At 43.0% G+C, this 22,491-nt stretch overlaps 1 protein-coding gene across 2 annotated transcripts; it reads left to right on the top strand.

Moving 5' to 3' along the window:
• Positions 1 to 11,869: 11,869 nt before the first annotated feature.
• On the top strand, positions 11,870 to 22,162 carry KLHL11 (kelch like family member 11). Of its 2 annotated transcripts, XR_010025994.1 has the most exons (4): positions 11,870 to 12,384; positions 14,433 to 16,199; positions 18,206 to 18,237; positions 21,959 to 22,162. XR_010025994.1 is itself a non-coding variant. In XM_063138572.1 (2 exons), the coding sequence occupies exons 1-2, from the start codon at positions 11,876 to 11,878 to the stop codon at positions 16,012 to 16,014; spliced, it is 2,091 nt and encodes a 696-aa protein (XP_062994642.1). In that variant the 5' UTR covers positions 11,870 to 11,875; the 3' UTR covers positions 16,015 to 20,840. The 2 variants fall into 2 exon arrangements, 1 of the variants encoding a protein (XP_062994642.1); XM_063138572.1 differs by lacking the exon at positions 21,959 to 22,162 and having other exon boundaries at positions 14,433 to 20,840.
• The last annotated feature ends 329 nt before the right edge of the window (positions 22,163 to 22,491 follow it).

Genomic DNA, 22,491 nt, shown 5'->3' with positions numbered 1-22,491 from the left:
TAGTTCTGATGGCTCTATGCTACTTCCAGTAGCATAGGTAGTCTGCGTATGTATGCCAATTGCTGGGGTACATGGGCTTGAGGGTGCTGCTGCACTCACGTCCTACTTGTGGGCTTCTCATGGTTGGCCACTGTGTGAACAGAATGCTGGCCTAGATGGACCTTGGTCTAATCCAACATGACTCTTCTTATTTTATTTTATTTATTTATTGCATTTATATCCTGCCTTTTTCCTTCCAAGGAACCCAAGGCAGCATACATATACCTCCTCCTCCTCCTCTCCATTTTTATCCTCACAACAACAACCACCCTGTGAGGTAAGATGGGCTGACAGTCTGTGACTGGCCCAAAGTCACCCAGCGGGTTTCCATAGCCGAGTGAGGACTAAAACTCCTGGCTCCCAGTCCAACACTTTAGCCACTACACCACACTGGCTCTCATGATCTTACGTTCACAACCCAAGCTGCACCACTGCCTTTAGTCAAACACTGTGGGCAGGTTTGTTAAAAGTTCTTCCCGGGCGAGATGGAGTGCATGCAGCCCAAGCAAGGAGTCCTCTTTCAGTTTGCCTTCAGCTTTCTAAAAAAGATCTCCCTTGTTATTTATGATTAGTATTTCTTTCTTTTTTTGCCGCCCAATAGCCAAGGCTCTCTGGGCAGTTCATATCTCGCACACGCATTGTGGAAATAGAAAACATTTTGGAATAACTTGTTTCTCATGGAAAGAAAAAAACGCATCTCTAGCTTGCTAAGGCTGTGCACTGACCTGTGACTAAGTCCCATTGAATTCAACTGGGCTTATTTCTGTGTAGGCAAGTATAGGAGCGTCTTGTGAATTGTGCCCAGCTCTCTCACCATGCTACTTATGGATGGCAAAGTCATACCCAGCAGTGGGGAATCATGTACTCGGACCCCCTCCCCAGATAATCAGGCAACCCCCCCTCACAAAAAAACCCTGCTGTTGTAGCCAAGGGTGGTTTAAAGAACGTTTATACAACATGGTTTTGTTCCCAGTTTTTAAGATGCTACCCTTTTAAAAATAAATAAAGCGTACATACAACTGTGGCAAATTGGTTGAGTCATATTGAATGTGATTGCTTATAACTTTATTGATTCTTCATTAAAGAAGCAGATGTAAAAAAAATTACATCTGCAAATTTGGCAGCATTTATCATGTCCTGAATACTTTGAGCATGGCTCATGTTAAAAACCATGCTCCCAAACTTAAAAAAAGAAAAAGCACTTCCAGAGATGCTAGTTGATCCATGTATTTTCAAAATTATCTTTCATAAGAAATATAATTTCACACACACACACACACACACACACACACACACACACACACACACACACATTCTACATAACTTGCCATCCTCCACCTGGTGTTGTCCAGATGGGTTTGACTACACCTTCCATCATCCCCATCCAGTGATAGGCGTTATATAACCTGAGTCCCTCCAACACATCTGGAGGGACTCAGGTTGGGAAAGGCTGTACTACCTAGACATGCATATTCGCATACATGAGACTAGGGGCACTATCCTATGTGTGTTTAGAGAGAGAGAAATCCTACAACTTCAAGCATTCCCCAGCAAACATGTCTGGCTGGAGAATATTGAGTAAAATGTGGGACATTTTACTGTCTAAACATGCCCAGAATTGGGCCCTTAACACATGGAAACAAACAGGCAACCTATAAATAGCAATTCAATATATTAAAGTATCAACCCATTATCTTTTTTTACTATGCAATCCTAGATATGTCTACTCAAAAGTATGTCCCCCCTCCTGTTCCACTACCACCACACACCTTCACTTGCACTGCCGGTGCTGCTGCTTCTGGTGTTGCTGCTGTGGCTGCCACCACGCACTGCCAGCCCAGCACGGCTACTGGTGTGGCTGCTGCGTGGCACAGTTTCTACTGCCAGAGCCACCACCTTCTACCTGGCTGGCTAGTTGGCTGGCCGGCTGGCCATTTCATCCGGGTGTGGCCGCTGCTGCCACCCCCCCCACACACACCTGCCTAGCTAGCTAGCTGGCCAGCCATCCCATTGATAGCCAAAGTGGGGCCATCTTTGCTTAAACTGCATTGCCTTTGGGGTATGTTGACCGAGTCAGTGAAGTTTTTCTGCCTAGGTTCATATTAAGATGTGCTTATCTGTACCAAAGGAATACTATGAAGCCTGGTACAGTATCTAGAGTTGCTAATGAGCAGACATTCCAGTGCTGCCTTATCAAAGACCATGTCATAGCAGTTAATCAATCCAATTAGTAAGTGCACCTAGCTCAAACCGACTCCAGCCAAGGCATCTGGCTTCACTCAAGATGGAGCATCACGTAGTTAGAGATGTCAGTTAAGAATCTCTTTGTCCGTTTGCCTATATAACGGAGGAGCTCGTAAGCTCTAGGTGTGGCTCTCCTCAGCACGAGCTAAGAGAGAGCTCACCCATTCAGCTGAATGTACCATATTCGAATAAAACAGCGTTGGACTGGCCTGAAGTTTCTGTGCCTCTTAGTGGGACAATTGGTCCGTCCTCCTGGGAGAACGACCCCGGTTTTTGGGCAACACCATCAAGGTACCTGCGCAGCTGCACCTCCTCCCCATCGGTGATCTGGGGCTTTTGGGGGGGAACAGCGCCTTTGCGCAGGCCCAGAACAAGCCCTGGGTGCCTCTGGGAAGGGCTGGAGGCCGCGTTCTGGGAAGGGCTGGAGATGGCGAGGCCCGGATGTAAGGATGGGTGGGCCTTAAACTGCGAACTGAGCCCTGCCCCTTGCCTCGCGTCGCCCTGATGCTTGCATCAAGATGACGAGAGGTAAGGGGCAGGGCTCCGTTTTCACTCCCCATCCTGGGTGGCTGGGCCAGGCAGTGAAAAAACTGAGCCGCCTAGATCAGCGCTGGGAGAAGGAGCTGGAAGACGCATTCCAGACTTCAGGAATGTGTGTCTCCCAGCCTTTTCCCCGGTGAATTGGGACCCAGTCCCAGTTGCCCGAGACCCCTGTTTTTCCCAGAAGTCTCTGGGATTTCCCGGTGCATCTGGCCATCCTATGGAAGAAAAAATGTTGAATAAAGGCCCCTTACGGGGATTATCTTTTTAATCAATAAAAACAAAGGAATTAAACAATATTCAAAACCTATACACCAAGACTATTTTTACAATTTGGAAAAAGTAGCCGCCTAAGCTGTCCCCAGTATGGTCTCCCCTTACCCCAATACAATCATATCCGGGTAAGTTAAATGCAACTATTGTTACTAAAGTTTCTGAATGGGAAAAGAAGGGATATTTTCGACTGAAAGATTTCTATGCCCAGGATAAACCCAAAACAATAGAACAACTTAGAGTTGATATAGGAGAATTAGGCCTGGGATGGCTACAAGAAGCTCAATTATCCCATTTCCTTAGGGACACTAACACAAAAATACACGCACTCAGACCTTTAACAGCATTTGAATGAGAATTATTAATACCATACCATACCATACATTTTTATTGCAATCCATAGATCCATGAAGAACATTATAAATGGTAGGGGAAGGAGGGAAGGGAATAGTATCTTTAGTGTATGCTGGGCACAATGGAGGGCTTGAGGAAAATGTGGGAAGAAGATTTTGAAAGAGAAATAGAGGAAGCTAGATGGACCAAATTATGGAATAACAGACCATTTAGATCAATATCAGCTCCTATTCGAGAAACCTCTTTGAAAACACTGCATAGATGGTATCGAACACCAGTACAACTAGCGCATATCACTAAAACTTGGAGTCCCCTCTGTTGGAGGGGCTGCAAGAGAAAAGGCATGTATTTTCATTTATGGTGGACTTATATACAGGGATTCTGGAGATCAGTACATAGAGAATTAATGGTTATTACTAGAGAAACAAATGTATATGATCCAGAATTATTTTTATTATCAATATACAAAGGACTTTATACTGGATTGAAATGTAAAAACTTAATAACATTCCTGTTGTTGGCTGCTTGTCAGACAATTACGCAGCAGTCGGGAAAATTGGAAAATGTGAATTTATCTGCATGGTATCGAAATATATGGTCTGTGGCAATATCAGAAAAAATAACTTATGACTTACTTCAAATTCAAAGGAACTCAGAATCAACATTGTTCAATGTCATATGGGGGAGATTCGTTCAATATGCATCACATCCGAATGTACAACAATGTCTGCCTGCTCCAGCTCTGAATATATGGACATTGTAACAACAAATGAAGGAATACAGCACATTTATGATTTTGGGGTTGTTTTGGTTTTTTGTCTCCTTCTTTATCTCCTCTATCCTTTTAATCCCCCCCCTACTTTGATTAAGCTTCCTTCCCCTAGAAGTTGTATCAATCAACTTTTATTTTTCCCTCTTTTTATATTATATATATTCATATAACTGTTGCTTTGATATTGTTAGGGGATTGTTTGTATTCATTCCTTTTTTTGCATCACTTTAAATAAAATATTTAAAAAAAAAATCTGAAGAAAACGAAATCTTGAGGGAGCAAGTGCTTGTTTAAAAATATAGAATAGGCTGATTTTATTTGAGCATATTGTTCAATAATTCAGAAAATATCTGATGCTTGGCAAGACCCCATCAAAATGCCTTATTCGTAATCCTGAAGGCATGGTGCCAATTCTCTAAGAATTATTACTTTAACAAACAGCAGCCACCACATTCTTTATTAGCTATTCTATCTTCTTTTAAAAATAGAATCTGAGGATATGGAAGATGGGCATTGCTAAGGGGTGCTTCTAAAAATCAGTTAAGGAAGAAGGGACTGAATAGCTGCGCAATGCCTTTGGATCAGCAGTGTTAGGAGCCTCTATCTAGAAGCACTAGATCAGGCCTAGGGAACGTGTGACCTTCCAGATATTACTGGACTGCAGCTCCCATCATCCTTCACCATAGGGCTGATGGGAGATGCAGTTCACCATCATATGGAGGACCACATGTTCCTCACCCCTGACGTAGGACCTCCCTCATGGGCAGGAGAGTTGCTCACAGCAGCAGGTGGAGTCAAGATGGCAACTTTCTGCCCACCCACTTCCTTTTAGGCAAATCTTCTTTATAGGCAGCTGGTTTTCCCAATAATATAAGCCAGCTATTTTCCCTCCCACCAACAAGTCTCTGACATCCACTAATTTGGGGTGTTTTTATTTATTCATATGCTGTGTTCAGGGCCGGTGCTACCATAGAGGTCACTCAGGCGGCCGCCTAGAGCGCCAAGCTAAGAGGGGTGCTGGGCGCAGCGCAGCACTCATGCGCATTGGCTGTGAGCTGGCCTGGCCCGAGGATTCAGCTGGGCCTGGGTGGGCAAAATGGCGCCCCGCACCCGCCCAGCTGAAGCGAAGCCAGGGACGCTGGGGTGGGGGTGGGGCGGCTCCATGTTCGGAGAGAGAATGCATGGGTGAATGGGGTGCATGGTGTCTTTGAGTGAATGCATGTGTTCATGCGTGTGTTTGTTTGGAGTGTGTGTGTGTGTGCACGTTTGGAGGTGATATTCCTATTAAATAATGCATTTTAGACCCATAGACGTTCCTTTCCAATTTGTTTGCTATAATTGGCATGACGTATTTCTTGCACTTTAAAATAAATTTAGCAGTTTCAAGTTTTGTGCTTCTTATTTTTTCCAGGAAACATCTGTTCTTAAAAATCAAAGTTGGCATTTTTTGGTGGGGTGGGTGGGGTGAAAGTAGCTGACCTTGCCTAGGGCACAAAATAGTCTGGCACCAGCCCTGGCTGTGTTGTCACGAAATGAGTTGTTCCCCATGAGATTCACATTCACTAATAGTGCTGCTCTTCCATGCAGGTTTACATCTCACTTTAAGCCATGATGGGGAAAATGACGTATCCCCACACCATTGGGCAAATAAGCTATTGTGTGTAGCGTGTTTTCCCTGCCCTCACCCCTCTACAGTCTTCCCACTTGGCTAGGATGGGATCCCAGCTTCCTTTACGTTGGAAACCAAATCCCAGCATCCCCTGCACTGCCGCTATGTCACCTGCATCTCTTGGACTGGCCTGACCTGCACTAGGGGTGTATTCGTCTGTCTCCTCTGTCTGCTGGATCCCTGCCGTTATCAGCGTGTTGCCAACTGTTAGCAGCTTTTCTGCTGCCCCACACGCCCACCCAGCCACGCAGCCCGCCAGTGGTGCCCTGATTCTCAAGGCATCCCTTCCCGCTTTAGCCCCCTTCTTCCACCAGCAGGCTTGAAAAAGCCGTTCCGTTATCTCCACCTGTGCGGGCTCTGGCTCATTGACAGTTTGCTGGAATGGGGCCCAATTGCAGACTCAGGCTCTCATAGGGAGCATTCAGATGCTGTACTGGTTAACTGTGCAACTTTCCTTTAGCACAGAAAAATGATCAGAAAAGAACAAAAATGGGGGTGCAGGTTGTAAGTCTGCAGAACTTTACAGGGCAGCAGCCAAAACTCTCGTGCACGTTTCCCTTGTGGAGATGAAGCAAATGTACAGGGGAAACCCTGCGTGGCTGCTGCCACTAAGCATTCAAGAAGGTGTTTGATACTTCTTGAGTTTGTAGAGTGCATTGCTGGAGGAAGGGGTGAGATTAGCAGTGACAAGGCAGAGACAGAAGAAGATGCTGACCCTCCTGTCGCAGCTACATTATATTCCTCTCTTTGAATGGGCAGCTGCCTGCGTTGTCGCTGCTGATCTCACCCTGGCATCGATCCTTACCCGTTTCCCAGCACCCCCACTGCCATCACCCCATCAAAGCCACACCCCACCCATCCCCACCACCTCAGCCCCCAGGCAGATTTCCATGCTTTCCCCCCTCCACTCTGCTTGCCTGCATCCCTGCCTCTTCTTGCACAGAGGTCTGTAACGCAGCTATCCATAGAACTACAATTTTCTCTCAGCATCCAGCAACGTTGATTAGGGAGTTCATGCCATACTGCTCTTTGGTGCGTAAGAGCATGCCGGGTTGTTTTTCTTTTAAATGTTAGCAACCCACACTTTCCCCCTGCCTGCCCACATCAAAAAGGAGGTGGCAGCTCTAAACCCTTGGAAGTTTGCAGGATGGGGACAAAACTTTGTATGCAGCTTCCCCTAGTAGGATAGCACCCGATGCACCACCCAAGCCCTGTGCAATTACAAAGACACATGTGTGAAAAAAACCCTTTGCACCAAAGAGAGAGTGGCGGTTTTAAACCCTTGGACGTTTGCAGGATTGGGACAAAATTTCACACACAGGTTCCCATCATGGGGAGGCACCCAAGGTAGACACCCTGTGTGCCTATGCCTCTCTGTGGGAAATGCCACTTTGGAAGTTTGCAGAACGCACTTCTGAAGGAGGGGTGAGGGCAGAGAGCACAATCTGTTGCTAGGCAGATCTTGGAAACCAATATCTGCTACCTGGAGCAGCACAGTGGCAGCAGTTTTGACTGCTCTTGCTAAGTGACTGTAGGTCATCTTTAAACCATTCTTTAAGCCACTGTGAAGAGCCAGACAACACAATAAGCCTTGATGTTTTAAATAAACCTCACTGCAGACCATGGTTAATGGGGGTGGCTTATTTTGGCTAACTAAGCCACTGTGGTTGGAGAAAACTGCTCACAAATGACGCAATAAACCATCATGGCTTATTCAGAAAAATAAACCACCATGGCTTATTGTGATGTGCAAACCCAGTCATTGAGTCCCTTACACTGTCCTCTTTTGTGAACAATTAAATTAATAGACTGCCCTCTTAGTCTGATTCCTCCCTACCCAACCCCAGATTCTCTTTGGCTTAGCTGCCCTGATGTGATGGAATGTAGTACCCACTCCTCATATACACACTCACTTGTATCTGAGTTACTTGCTTGACCCCTTTATTGCTCTTGTTGCTCTTTGTGCACCAGCACCATTGTGGGTGAGGGGACCAGAACTTGAGCAATCCTATAACTAGATATGATACTTACAACATCTTGTCAGGTAGTTCAGGCTGAGAGATGGTGACTGTCTAAGGATCACCACCCTGAAAAGCCTGCTGCAAATATTCTGATAGCCTGCAAAGTGACAGCAGGTTGATCAAGAAAAGTACATGGAGAACCCAGCTCTGTAATGACAGATGAAGGAACAGAGCCTCCACCTCACCAACTAAAAATGTGAAATTCTCACTTTTATTATTAGTTATATCTTGTTTTATAGCCAAGAAGCCGCTTACAAAAGATTTGCATAATACAATCACATACAAGTGTAGTTACTTGAACAGTAACAACAGGGTGGCCATCTGATGCCAGGATTATTCAGGAAGCATCTTCTACCCTCATCTTTGATCTCTATGTTGCTCTAAGGCCAATGCCTTTGAGACAGCAAGTCTACTCAGAGCTTCTAGCTCTGAGGCAAGGGAATGGGTCTGAGCAGTTACAACTCATTCCGTTTATGATGGGGGCAAATCTGTTAAAAGCCCGACAGCTATCAAAATAGGTAGAAAAAAGAGTGAGAACCCAACTCTGGGGCAGAAGACTTAGTAGCAGTAGTTAGGAGCAGAATACTGATGTCTTAATCCTTTCGGCCAATGCGGATATTGTGGCGTTACACCCCACAAGTCAGTTCCCAAATGTATGTCTGCAGTTTGTAAATTTGTGGTTTTTAGAATGTTGGCCTAAGTGGGTGGAGTTAGAACATCTGAGGAGGGGGAGGAGTGATATATAAGGGAAGGACTGAGGGGATCGTTAGGGCTCTCAGTTAGTTGGTGCTCTCTGTGCGTTAGCTCTTGGTGTTTAGAGTACTTGGGTCTGGAGAATTTGAGGTTCACTGTAGAGAGTGGTGTCTTTGGAGTGTGGTGTGCACATAGTTGATGTATATTAAACAATACTGATAATAAAGCAAGCTCAAGAGCAATTGTGTGAGAGAAGGGAAAGCGTGTATGTGAATGGGTGAAAGGATTGGATGAAAGGTTTCAAAAAAGTTTTTAAATGTTTTATTTTGAAACAAAGCTTGTGAACTCTTAAAATAAATTTTAATCATTTTGTTTTAACTACCACAAAAATCCCACGTGTCTGTTTGGCATTTATCTTCTGAAGATTATACATTTAGCACCCACTCTGACAATAATTCACCTCAGCACATATAACTCACAGTATATTATTTTATTATTTAAATCCTTCTCCATTTAACCCCTTTCTCCACATAGTTTGAGGAAGGCGGTGTTTGTCCCTCGCCTCAGGCATATCAAGCGGTGGTGCTTGGCTTGAGCAGGGAGTAGCCGTGGCCGGGCCTGGTGTTCAGAGCCTGTGTCGGGGCAGATATGTTTTCAGTCTCTTTTCAGAATTGCAGTTTTCAGCCAACTTCACTTTTTAATGAAAACTAGAATAGTGACAGTGACAACTTCTGTTGTTTAGGAATTTTATTAGTTTTATCTACATAATTTTTATTCCACACCTTTAATATAACTTTATGTTTCCAGGGTGATTAATAAAAGTAATAAGGAACAATTAACAAAAGAAAAATAATAAAATAAAATATACCAGCAAAAACAAAATAAAACAGTCCATTCAAACAGTAAAATCAAAACTTCTTTAAGAGGAAAAAAAATGCTAACTAGCAATTCTTAAAAGTCTAGGAAAACAATGAGAAGAGCCATGCTGAATCAGACCAGGACTTCATCTAGTCTGCTCACGCTGTGGCCAACCAGCTGACTGTGTGAAAAGCCCACAAGTAGGATATTAGTGCAATAGCACCATCCTGCTCATGTTCCCCAGCAACAAATATATAGAGGCTACTGCCTCTGGTAGTGAAGTAGTATATAGTAATCTTGATTAGTAAAGATTGATAGCCATATCTTCCATAAATTTGTCTAACCCCTTTTAAAGCTATGCAGATTGAGGGCCTTTGCTACATCTTGTGGTAGCAAATCCACGTAGTTTAACTACATGCCTGTGTGAAGAAGTATTTGTTTGTTTGTTTATTTATTTATTACATTTATATACCACCCCATAGCTTAAGCTCTTTGGGCGTTTTACAAAGGTTAAAAACAGTGAACATTAAAAACAAATATACAAAAATGTAAAACCATCAAAAGCATAAAAACAACAATATCCATTTAAAACAACTATTCTGGGGTCAGTTAAAAACTCAGCATACTTCCTTTTATCTGCCTGGAATTCCCACCATTCAGCTTCATGAGATGACCCCAGGTTCTAGTATTACAAGAGATGGAGAAAAATATCCCCCTATCTGTATTCTCCTCACCACGCCTAATTTAGTACACTTCTATCACGTCTCCTGTTACTTGTCTTTTTTTCTAACTTAAAAAGGCCCAGTCATTGTAACCTTTCCTCACAGGGGAGTTGATCTAGCCCCTTGAACATTTTGGTTGCCCTTATTTGTATCTTTTACAGCTCTACACTATCGTTTTTGAGGTGCTGTGATCAGAACTTAATGGAGTAGTCCAAGTGTGGTTGACTCGCACCATAGATTTGTATAAGGGTAGTATGATATTGGCAGTTCCTTTCCTAATAACCCAAACATGGAATTTGCCTTTTATTCCTGTTCTCTGCTTTCTGCTCTTTAACTAGTCATTGATCCATAACAGGTCCTCCTCTTAATCTATGACTGTTAAGTTTTCTCAGGAGTCTTTGGTGACTCTTTAGAAGTTGAAGTAAACATTGGGCCTGTTTAGACAACACACTAAACCATGGTTAGGCCATTAACCACTGTTTATGTGGTTAAGCCCTAAATGGTTTGGGTCCAGGTTACCTGCGGGATCGCCTTCTCCCATATAGTCTGCTCCGCACACTCAGGTCCTCTGGGGTGAACTTACTTCAGTCAGCTAAAACTAGGCTGACGTCAGTTTCCCAGAGGACCTTTTCTTCTGTCGCCCCCAGATTGTGGAATGGCCTGCCGGAGGAGATTCGTAAAATTAACTCTCTGTGTGATTTTAAGGCAGCTTTAAAGACTAGCCTTTTCCGGCAGGCCTATCCAGATCAATGTTAAATCATGAATTTTTAAGATGTATTGATTCCTGTTCTAATGTTGTTCCCCACCTGTTAGGAATGGTTCACACGACATGCTAAACCATAATATGTAGCTCAAAATGCTTAACCACTGGGCTTAGCATGTTGTCTGACCAGGGTCAACGTTTAGCTCAAAATGCTTAACCACCATGGCATGGCATCTGAACAGGATCAATGTCTACTGGATCACTCCTGTCGACCTGTTTACGGACACTCAAAGAACTCAAAAAGTTTAGTGAGACAGGACATGTTGATTCTTTTTCAGCAGGACTTTCCCTTCTATGGGTAAAATCCAACATAAATCCTACTTAGAGTAGTAGACGTTGAAATGAATGGGATGTAAATTACTTTAGATGGATTCTACCTTATATGCTTGATATGTAGAGATATGACGTGGGGTGGTTATGAACACCTACCATAAACCTGCAATATTGGCCCAGGTAGTAAGATTAGACATTAGAAAGTTGTCATAGATTCCCCCCCTCCCCAATATAGAGCACTATATTCGGATTTGCAGTAGTTTTGAAACGTCTGGAAACAAAAACCCGTTTTCTACACCAAATTAAGAGTCTTTGCCTTATGTGGCACGAGACAAAAATGCTGCCCAACCACAACTGCTCAAAATATCCTGGATTTCCTTATTTTTTTCTATAGACAACTATAACTTTTGCCCTGCAGGCGGTGTAAGCAAGCAGTCACTATTTCTGACAATGAGATTATCAGTCCAAAAGTTCAGCTCTACATTTGAGCTAAAAAATATAGAAATCTATGATGGCCAATGCCGGCTTCTTTGGTACCGGAAGTTTGTCCCGCTTTCTCCTATATCTCTATGATTACGTAAGTGACGTGCCTTGGGCGTAGTCGGGACAGGGGGAGGGGAAACGATTGTTCGAGTTGGATGAAGGGAAGCTAAGATGGCGGCGGCTGGAGGAGGAGGTGACTTGGACGGTGGAGGCCATGGCGGGCCAGACGGGAGTCTCCTTGGTCTGGAAAGCGAGTCCGGGCCGGACGCGGAGCCGGACTCGGAGGTGTTCTCGTGCGTGGCTCACTGCTCCGAGCTGGCCTGCCGGCAGAACGAGCAGCGGCGGCTGGGCCTCTTCTGTGACGTCACGCTAGCCTTCTGTGGCGGCAGCGGCGAGGAGGGCGGGGGAGGGGGAGGGGGAGGGGCCTCCTGCCGAGCCGAGCCGCCCCCGCGGGAGTTCCGCGCGCACCGCTCGGTTCTTGCCGCTGCCACCGAGTACTTCGCCCCTCTGCTCTCGGGAGACTTCGCAGAGTCCCGCTCGGGCCGCGTGGAGCTGCGCAAATGGAGCTCGGAGGCCGGGCCGGACCCAGAGACGGTCGAAGCCGTCATCAGCTTCATGTACACGGGGCGTGTCCGCGTCAGCCCCGGCAACGTCCACGAGGTTCTGGAGCTGGCCGACAGGTGAGGCAGGGCAAGAAGCGGTGGCGGCCGTAGCCTGGCTCTCCTTTCACGGAGCTCTGCGGGAAGAAAGACGCGTGCGCGCACGCGGAAGAACCGGGGCGGGGGGGGAAACACGGCAGGGTTACAATTCTGGGAGCTCCGCAAGATTCTGTGAATGAAGCCAGGCAGTTTGCGTGATATTGTAAAAGTGGGGTGGGGGTGGGTGGGGAATATTGGCGGGAGAAGCACGAGTTTGTAGGGAACTCTCCCAAAGTTTTGGTGGCTGAAGCACCCCCCAAACTCACTGTGTCGGAAACAGCCCTTAGAACCTGGCTACGAGTTTATAATTGTCACATGAAAACCGGGATGGACTAGTTTGTCGCAGCTGCAATCCTCCACCCCTCTTACGTGAGAGTCAGCTAGTTGAACTCAGTGGGACTAACTTTCGAATGCACCTACATAGGCTTCTGTTGTAAATCAGCAAGTAGTAGAATATTTTAGAGTTCCTTTTCTGAGGCCATAGATACTGTTATGATCTCTGGAGGGGGAAATCCAAACTGGGATTATTTCCCCTCACTCCTTGCAGCTGCTCCAACCTCAGGTGAGGATGCAAATAGGGTGGGTGTGGAGGTCAACATCCTGAAGGTTCCTAGCTCCTGGCCCTGCAACTCCACTGGAAGCAACAGAAAGGAGGATGGAGAGGTGAAGATTGCCTTGGTGGTGTCTTCTGCTCTGCTAGTTATCTGCCAGCAGAGCATTGAATATTTGGAGCATCCCAACATCAGACTGCTCCTTCAGAGAGCATAGGCTTGCTCTCTTAAGTCATACTTACTTTAGACTCATTGGGATAAGTGGGATTTGTTAGTCAAAGCTAAGTGAAGTCCCATTGATTTCAATAAACTGAATCGGGATCCGACTCATAAACTTAAAACTGAATAGAACCTTAATATAACTTCAAAAGATATGCTATTAAGTCTATTAAATGTTTATATTAATATGCCTACTCTTATAAACATATTTAATATATTGTTAAATTTTAAATAATTTAATACTTATGATCGTCTCTAGACTTATGCTAGTGTCAAACATATAACACAAGAACTATAAACCATGTTTTTATCATAATTGCCCTGTGCCACTCCTACTCCACGAAAATAATTCTATGTTCTTTTGTTGGTAGATTCAGACATATTTACAGTTAGAATGTTGATTGAAGCCATTGGTAGAGTTCAGATAGTTGTTAGGCATAAAACTGGAATAAAAGGCCATCCAGATTAGAGGATAACATCCATGTTGGTTCACAACTTTTAAAGAGGTTGTGGCAGAGAGTAATGAGTTCTATAACAAGGATGGGTCTAGGATGAGGGAGAAGTTACCTTCCCTATTTAGACTCTAATGTGCTCCAACTAAAGTGACTTTCAATAGTGTTGAAGCTACTACTAGGACAGGGCGCATAGTTCAGTATTGGAGCACACAATTATAAGGTCTTGGATTCAATCCCTGGCATCTTTAATCAAAGGACCTTGGAGAACAGGGCTGGAAAGACCCTCGCTTGAGTCCTTGGTAAGACATTGTCTAGTTTGAGTAGACCAAGGATAGTTAATGCAGCGCCCTCTGGATGTTTTGGACAACTCTGAAAATCCATGAGCATTGGCCATGCTGGCTGGATTGATGGGAGTTGAAGTCCCAAACATCTGGAAGACACCATTATGCCTACCCCTGGAATAGATAGTTCTCTGCTAGATGGTCTGCTAGTCTGACTTGGGTATGACTTGAGTGGAATAAGAAGGCATGTACAAAATTGGGGACAGGTGAGACAGTGCAGTACAAATAGCCATGCAGATGTGTACTGCAGTTCTCATGGAAAACTTTCTATTCCACTTTAGATGTGGGTTGCTATATTGTGGAGTTGGACAGTTAAAGGATGTAGCTATGAGAAGTTGTAGGAAAGATAGGCTGTTGGATATGGGGATTTGCAAAGTGAAAAGCAAGATACATGTTACTAGCTTCCCAATAGGATGTTATTTAATTCCTGTGGGCCATTTCTAAGCTGCTTTCTTGTTCTGTAGGTTTTTATTGATACGCTTGAAAGATTTCTGCGGAGAATTCCTCAAGAAAAAGCTGAGCCTCTCCAACTCTGTTGCCATCCATAGTTTAGCTCACATGTACTCTTTGAATCAGCTGGCTTTGAAAGCTGCTGACATGATCAGGAGGAACTTCTACAAAGTCATCCAAGATGAGGAGTTCTACACTTTGCCATTCCACCTCATTAGAGACTGGCTTTCAGACTTAGAAATCACAGTGGACTCGGAAGAAGTTCTCTTTGAGATGGTTTTAAAGTGGGTTCAGCGAAATCCTGATGAAAGAGGGAAGTACTTTGGTGAGCTCTTTAAACTTCTCCGGCTGTCACAAATGAAACCGACGTATTTGACCCGACATGTGAAATCTGAAAGGCTTGTATCCAGCGATGAAGCTTGCCTCAAACTTGTATCAGAAGCAGTAGAAAGCCATGCTCTCAGGGCTGAGAATTTGCAGCTAGGTACCCTTCAACAAATTACTTCTCCTATAACATCACTTCCTCGCTTTGGGCAAAACATGGATGTTATCATGGTCATTGGTGGTGTATCTGAGGGAGGTGACTACTTAAGTGAGTGTGTGGGGTATTTTATTGATGAAGATAGATGGGTGAATTTACCACACATACACAATCATCTTGATGGACATGCTGTTGTTGTGACAGAATCCTATGTTTATGTAGCAGGTTCCATGGAGCCTGGCTTTGCAAAGACCGTGGAAAGGTACAACCCAAATCGAAATGTCTGGGAGCAAGTTTCTAATCTGATAACCAGGAAGCATTCCTTTGGCCTCACTGAAGTAAAGGGGAGTCTGTATAGCATTGGTGGGCATGGGAATTTTATCCCTGGCTTCAAAGATGTAGCTGTCTATCATCCTGATCAAGACAAGTGGCACAACCTAGAGTCGGCACCAAAAATACTCCGGGATGTTAAAGTAGTTACTGTAGATGACAGGTTTGTTTACATGGCTGCACGCACACCAGTTGATGGGGATAATGAGGAAGGGTTAAGGGCTGTCATCATCCGATATGATGCAGATGCAAGACAGTGGCAGGATGCTGAGTCTCTGCCACTCCTTGATAACTATTGCTGCTTTCAGATGGCTGTGGCCAACAACAACTTTTACCACACAGCCTCATGTTGTCCCAGAAGCTACCCTCTGGACCATGAAGAAGTCAAGAGGAAGATCTCTGGCCAGGTGTCTGATGACATTCTGGAAAGCTTACCACCAGAGGTTCTTAGCATTGAAGGGGCAGCTGTCTGCTATTACAAGGATGATGTCTTCATCATAGGTGGGTGGAAGAACAGTGATGACACAGACAAACAATATAGGAAAGAGGCTTACCGTTACTGTGCTGAAAGGAAACGCTGGCTTTTGCTCCCTCCCATGCCCCAGCCTCGCTGTCGAGCTACAGCCTGTCACGTGAGAATCCCCTTCCGGTCCTTGCATGGCACGCAGCGATATCCAATGCCACAAAACCTAATGTGGCAGAAGGACCGGATCCGGCAGATGCAGGAGATACATCGTCATTCCTTAAGCTTGCGAAGGATGCCACGGTCTCAGATAGAGTGCTAGCGTGAATAAATGGAGTTTGAGAAAGGCCTGTCAGTGTTACCATACTCAGCATGGTCTCTTAACAGTAACCTGAGCTGCTCTATTTAAGCACTAGGGATTATTGCAGATCTAGCCTTCTAGGTGTTAGTTTGCCAGGATTGCAAGCACCACAGGAAAACTTGATATACTTTAGCCATAATATGAAGGTAGGCATAGTTATAAAATCTCTGGCACTTTTAGCTTTCCCCACAGATGAGATGCAAATATAGAATCCAGCAAAATAATTGTTCTTGCAGTTTGTAAAAATGTCCCAAGAAGTACAAAGGTTCATTACAGCCTCTCACTTCTCTTTCCCAGGAGTTTCTCTACACAGCCTATTTGTTCCAGTTAGGTGTGTGAAAGATAGTTTCCCTGTGTATTGGGACATCCGTCTTAAAGCATTTATACAGGCTGTGTTAAGTATTAAGTTTTAACATGTTAAAGTATTGCTAAATATAACACCATTTCAAGGTTTGCTCTTTTAAGTCATCAGTTTTATTGGCTTTTGCAAAGTTACTTTTGTAAGGTTAAATTCTGCAACTGCTGTGAATCTACTTCTGCCAAACTTGGAGCCAAGTGCAATAGTTAAAAAAAACCACAACCATACATATGAGGAGTAAAGCACAATCTTTCTAAAAACTTCAAAATGTTCCATGCTTATAAATATTTTATAGTTGTATTTATGTAGAAACATTTGAGTTTACTAAGAGATTATTAGTTAAAAACAATCGATGTTAATGGTTGGATCATCCTCAGTTCTATATTGAATATTTCAGAGTCTTTACTTTGAGGGCTTCACTACAATTTTTGGTGATATACCTTTCTACTTTGGAGTAGTTCCATTGATTTCAATAAAATGAATATTATATAAATGCTTCAGGATTGTGGCCTTAAAGGAATGAGTGAAAAGACCAAAAAGATCAACATTACAAATCCAAATGCATAATCTGAAAGACTTGGGAGTTCATCAATGCAGGGATAAAGTTGAATGATGTGTGTGTGTGTTCAAGCAACTAATAGAGTAAGTCTAATTAGAAAAACAAACCATCCAACCTGCCTTTGACAATCAAATCTCTTTGCCTTTATGATGTGTCATTCTTTGTTTAAACTGTATTGAGCATTTGAGACTTTGGTTGGAGTGGAAAAGTTGCCTCCATTATAATTTGTGATAGCAAGATAATCTCGACAATGTCTTAATTGTCAGTTGTCTTTTGGCAGCAAATAACATTAATTGTCACAAAGCAAAGTTTGTTAATACTGGTAGAAGTTCTGCTTTTCCCCCTTAAAAAAACAATAATCTGCTTTCTCTAGAGTGCTAGTGGTTTTATAGAAGATGCAAAAAAAGTAAAATTATGTCTTTTTATTGACCAACTTAGGGAAGTATTTATGCTTTGGACTTTCACAGAATTTTTTCTTCAGGCAGGCAAACTTCTTGGTAAAGGACTCATGAAGTTCTTCACCCTAACCTAAGTTGGTCCAACAAAATATTTCATTTTACTTTTGTGAATTCTGTCTTTGAGGATGAACATGCTCCACTTCTACTGATAACTGCCTTGGAAAGCCGAATAATATTTCTCACTGGATTTCCCTTGGCCTCTTCCCTTTTCTCACCCCCTCGCCTCTCCAGATATCTAAATGTAGCTTGCCAATACTTATCCTTCCCCACTATTGGCTGAAGTAAATTGCTCCAGGAACCATTCTTCACTTAAGCCACTTACTTTTATTTAGTAAGAAATGCTGGGCCTAGTTGTGCTCCTCTCCTTTGGAGCATTTTCTGCCAAAATGCACGGAAGCTAAATGTGTGATAATTTTAAAGGGAAGGTCCTTAGGTGGGATCAAAACCAATGCATCACTGGACTCAAGTCAAATACTTGGAATAAAATCAGCTTCCTTCTTCAAAGGATCTCTCACTGTATCTGTATTGTGTTCTTTCTACCTCTTTTATAGGTTTTCCTTCCTTAAACTGGTTCAATTTTATATCCAGGAGCATTTAGATGGGATGAGGAGGAGTATGTGAGAAATCTGCATTGGCCAAGATTATTATGAAAGCTAATTACTATGGTATTTGAACAGTAAATAGCAATGTGTTAAACTTTAGAAAGCACTTGTTCTGTTGTTGTTTTTTAAAAGAAATGTTACTCTAAGGACTGATAGTTATTGTTTTCCAATTTAGCAAGAAGCCTAATTCATGTCTGAGAAATTGAGGTAAGTCTTTCAACTGCATGGATGTGCACAGGTTTTCTTGACTTGCGTTTGTCCCCCTTATATTACTTTTACAATATATTTTTGTTAGAAACTTGTGTGCATTAAATAACTGTCTTGCTGTCAAGTTCAGACTAATGCAGCCTTGTGAAACAAGGAAGCCACAAACTTTTAAAAACTGAGGAATGTCCACTTGCTTGCCAGCCAGTTGTTTTGGGGAAAGGGTTAGATGCTTCAAAAAGCTTATTAATCCGTTGAAAGCCCACTAATGTTAGGCTGACATTGTAAATATGCAAGGCTTTAAACAGCTCTACTCAAAAATATTGCCTAAAGTCAATTATGGTGACATCTATGTAGAAAAGTTAAACTGGATTAACCAGATATTGTAATTTTTACAAAGTTTGAATTTTTCTTTTAGATCTCTCACAGCACTAGAATTAACAGGGTTCCCTTGAGGAAAGCAATGACAAAGCTCTTGAAGCTTATAGTGTAGATATGGTTCTCTGTGTCTCTGCAACTGAAGTGCAACACATGTTTTAAGGCTTCATGACAAGTATTTGGGCTGCAGTGCAAAATGGTTGGTAGTCTCCACAAATGAGTTAATATATTGACTGTGCGAATTAGTATATCTGTACAGCTGTTCTTAAATTGTAAGTCACCATGGATGTTGCTTGTGAATGCCAGTCACTTATAGTCTACAGATGTCTACATGCCTTGCTTGGAGACTTTAGTTTGCATGGAAAGTTAAGAGCACTCTAGAAAACAGTCTCGTACCGTGTGTGGTGTCAAATTTCTTAATGTGGAGTCTACTACTAACTTGCTCCCCTATTCAGAGTGCCTCTCAGCCCCTAGATAGCACAGCCCCTGTGCCGCATGCCAGTTTTCCTTATCTACTTAGTCATGCCCTTTCTTTGCAAAACAAAGCAGTCACCTGATAAAGGGAAATCCTCAAATGGATCATCCAGACTGTGCTTCCACTTGGGCAAGGATGACAGTACAGTAGAGAGAGTTCAAGTGAAAATAATGGGACTTTTGTCCAGGTAAGTGTGGTTAGCATTAGACCGCTAATCATAGACAGGAATCCTGTTCTTCCCTGCAACATAAAAGGCATCAGGACAGGCAAGGGTGCTGCCAAAGGGCTTCAGAAACCATCTCTTTTTTTAAAGCTGTACTGGTTTTCTCTTATGACAGAATGCATGTTTCACACTCTGCCTTCTTATGGAGTAGGGTAGATCTTTCTATGATGCCTGAGCTGACGTTACTGGAGTAGTACTATCTGTAGGTTACATACAAATGCGCATTCCCATTACTAGATTCAAAATCCTGTTGGGTTTGTTTATGTGTTTGTTTCAATGAGGCTCACCTTTTATATAGTGACGGTATAGCTAATCCCTCCAACATTGTCAGAAATGACTTTTGCTATTGCTGTAGCCTCTACACAGGTCAAATTATATTTTAAAAAAATTAAGATAACATTATTTGTAATGTGATTGAAGGATCATTTCCAGCAGGTGCCATAGAGAATGCCACTATTATGAGTGTCTACCCTCTTCCAAAGCCATCAACAATACCATTGCCAGCTTGCCAAGGGAAACTGGCCCATATTCCCTGGTGTGAGACTCATGGCCGAAGTTTGGATAAGAACGAGAACACCTGGGATGTTGCCTGCTGTTTCTATCCTTATCCATGCTCTTGAGAAGAGATGGAAGGCCCTGCGAGAAGGACTAAAATAGCCAGAGGAATGCCTGCTCTTTGTGCCCTCCAAAATTTTCTTCAAGACCGCTTCCTCCAGCCCTCTGTGCTTGCTAGAAAACTTAAAAGAAGACCTTGCTAGAGGGCTGAGCAGAAAAGAAAAGATTTGCAGGACAGAAATAGACATTAGTCCTACTTCTGTTCATTTTGCAACTCAGAAAGGTCTTTGCCTCTAACTGGAGCCCTCTAGCAAATCTTGAAGGAGAGGTGGGTTCTTGAAGAAAGAACTTTTCTCTCTAGAAGAAAGCATTGCAATGGACAGAAGTAGCGAGCATTTCTGCTTTTTCTTTCTTGCAAGTCAGAAAAGTATTTTCCTCTTCTTTGTGCCTTCTAGCAATCACAGAGAAGTGGAAGGGGGGATTTTTCTTCCACTGTGCAGGTAGAATTGGTGTGGAGCACAGATAGAGACAAGCAGTAATAGTGGCATTCCACAGAGTGGGCCAAGGTGAAATAATGGTGTGCACGTCAGTCTTTTCCTAATACTAGGACACTTCCTTCAAAGCCATCCTAATTATAAGTGGTTTACTAAAACAGCTCCTTGCCTCCCTTAAACTGCAGTAAGGTGACATGAACATAAATCAAAAGGTTAATTAGTAGTCTTAAGATTTCCTCCTAAATCAGTGAATCGTTAAGACAGTACATGCTTTCTTCCTGCTTCAACCCCAATTTGCCTTGTGTCTGCTGCTCAATAAATGGGACAACATAAATCTGAAATACAGACTTCCCTCCTTATGGGTTGAATGATCTTGAAAAGTATGTCCCTAAAGTCTATTTTAAAAACTTGCAATTCAATATATGTTGTACTAAGGTTCTGTAACACTAAACCTGATTTCAATAAACATTTTATTTCTCTATTGCTGTTTTGATTGATTCATATTATTTGTCAATTTCTCAGATGGATTCCAGCACAATGGTTCCTCAGAATTTAAATTTCCTCAGTCTCTGCCTTCAGCTTCACTTGCATTCAGGGCATACTTTAGACATGAAAACAAAGCTTCTGGAACTTACTTTGTTATCCCAGCTTTGATCACTTAGACAAGACAGATGAATTAAAACTGGAACAAGTGTAAAGACAGCAACTGGGAAGGTTCACTATCCATAAGTCCTGTGGGTAACATTGAGATAATTTCCCCCCTAACTCCACATCTAAAGTCTGATCTGACAGTGATGACCACGAAAGGGATCATGGTGGATAACAATGAAAATATCAAGCCATTGTGCTGTAGCTATGGGGGGAAAGTGAATTCCTTGTTAAGGATCATTAGGAAAGGGGTAAAAAAAACTGGTTATATTGTAATTTATTTATTTATTGCAAATCTGTGGTTCAGTAACACTTGAAATACTGTATACAGTTCAGGTTGCTACATGTCAAGGATATTGTGTTGAAAATGGTGTGGAATACAGCAATCAAATCATGAGGGCACTGGAGCAACTCAGGAAATGTTATTACAGTCGGTGCTATTTCATTTAGAAAGGGGACATGAGAGAGGTACTTAAAATGCATGGTGTGGATGAAAATAGATTGAGAGAGGTTTTACTTCCTCAGTACTAGAACCTGGGGTTGCCAATGAAGCTGATTAAGGACAGACAAAGCAAAGTACATCACACGGCAAGATCTGATTGCTTTTCATTAGATCTCCAAGGGTTTCTGATTTGAACCAGAGTAAGGGGATTTTTAAAATAAAGAGTATACCTACCATGGCTCACTTTGTACCAATTGCATATCTCTCAGCCTCAGTGTTCCTCAGATTAAAATAGGCACACTAATTTAGTGCTTTTGACCAGGTCATTGTTAGAATGATGCATTAGAATCGCTGATTTATGGCAACTTGCATGCAGATTGGTATATACTTAAGAGACATAAAATGTCTGGAAATTTTGAAACTGGGAAATACGTTTTTTTTTTCCCCTGGAAAAAAAATAGAAATTTTGGGAGAAATGGAAAAATAAGCAATCCTTATTTATTTTTTAGCACTCTACAGATCTAAATGGAGTGTCCAGCAACACTGCGAGTAGGATTACACTGGATCAGTTTCAGTTGGTGAGTACCGAGGGCATGGATAAGCTGCTTGGACGAGTGAGGAGGACAACTTGCCCTCTTGATCCCTGTCCTTCATGGCTGGTCGTCCAGGGAGGAGATGCAGTTAGACAACTAAAGCATATTATTAATGCATCTCTCAGGGAGGGGAGTTTTCCATCATGCTTAAAAGAGGTGGTAGTATGGCTGCTTCTAAAAAAGCCCTCCCTAGATCCCCTGGATCTTGATAATTACAGTTAAGTATCAAATCTTCCATTTTTGGGCAAGGTGATTGAGAGGGTAGTTGCTTCTCCAAGCAGTCTTGGATGATACAGATTTTCTAGACCCATTTCAAACTGGCTTCAGAGCTGGATATGGAGCTGAGATTGCTATGGTTGCCTTAGTGGATGATCTTTACAAGAGTATGGATGGGGAGTGTGTCCCTACTGTTGCTTTTGGACCTCTCAGCGGTTTTCTATACCATCGAC

The sequence above is a fragment of the Elgaria multicarinata genome, chromosome 11, assembly GCF_023053635.1.
Source record: "Elgaria multicarinata webbii isolate HBS135686 ecotype San Diego chromosome 11, rElgMul1.1.pri, whole genome shotgun sequence".
NCBI lineage: Eukaryota > Metazoa > Chordata > Lepidosauria > Squamata > Anguidae > Elgaria > Elgaria multicarinata.
This window is presented reverse-complemented; position numbering and strand designations above follow the sequence as displayed.

What these genes read in the sequence shown, in the direction of transcription:
- KLHL11 (XM_063138572.1), top strand. Translation starts at nt 11,876, where the DNA reads ATGGCGGCGGCTGGAGGAGGAGGTGACTTGGACGGTGGAGGCCATGGC. An exon ending in GTTCTGGAGCTGGCCGACAG is followed by an intron (nt 12,385 to 14,432) that starts GTGAGGCAGGGC and finishes CTTGTTCTGTAG; the next exon opens with GTTTTTATTGATACGCTTGA.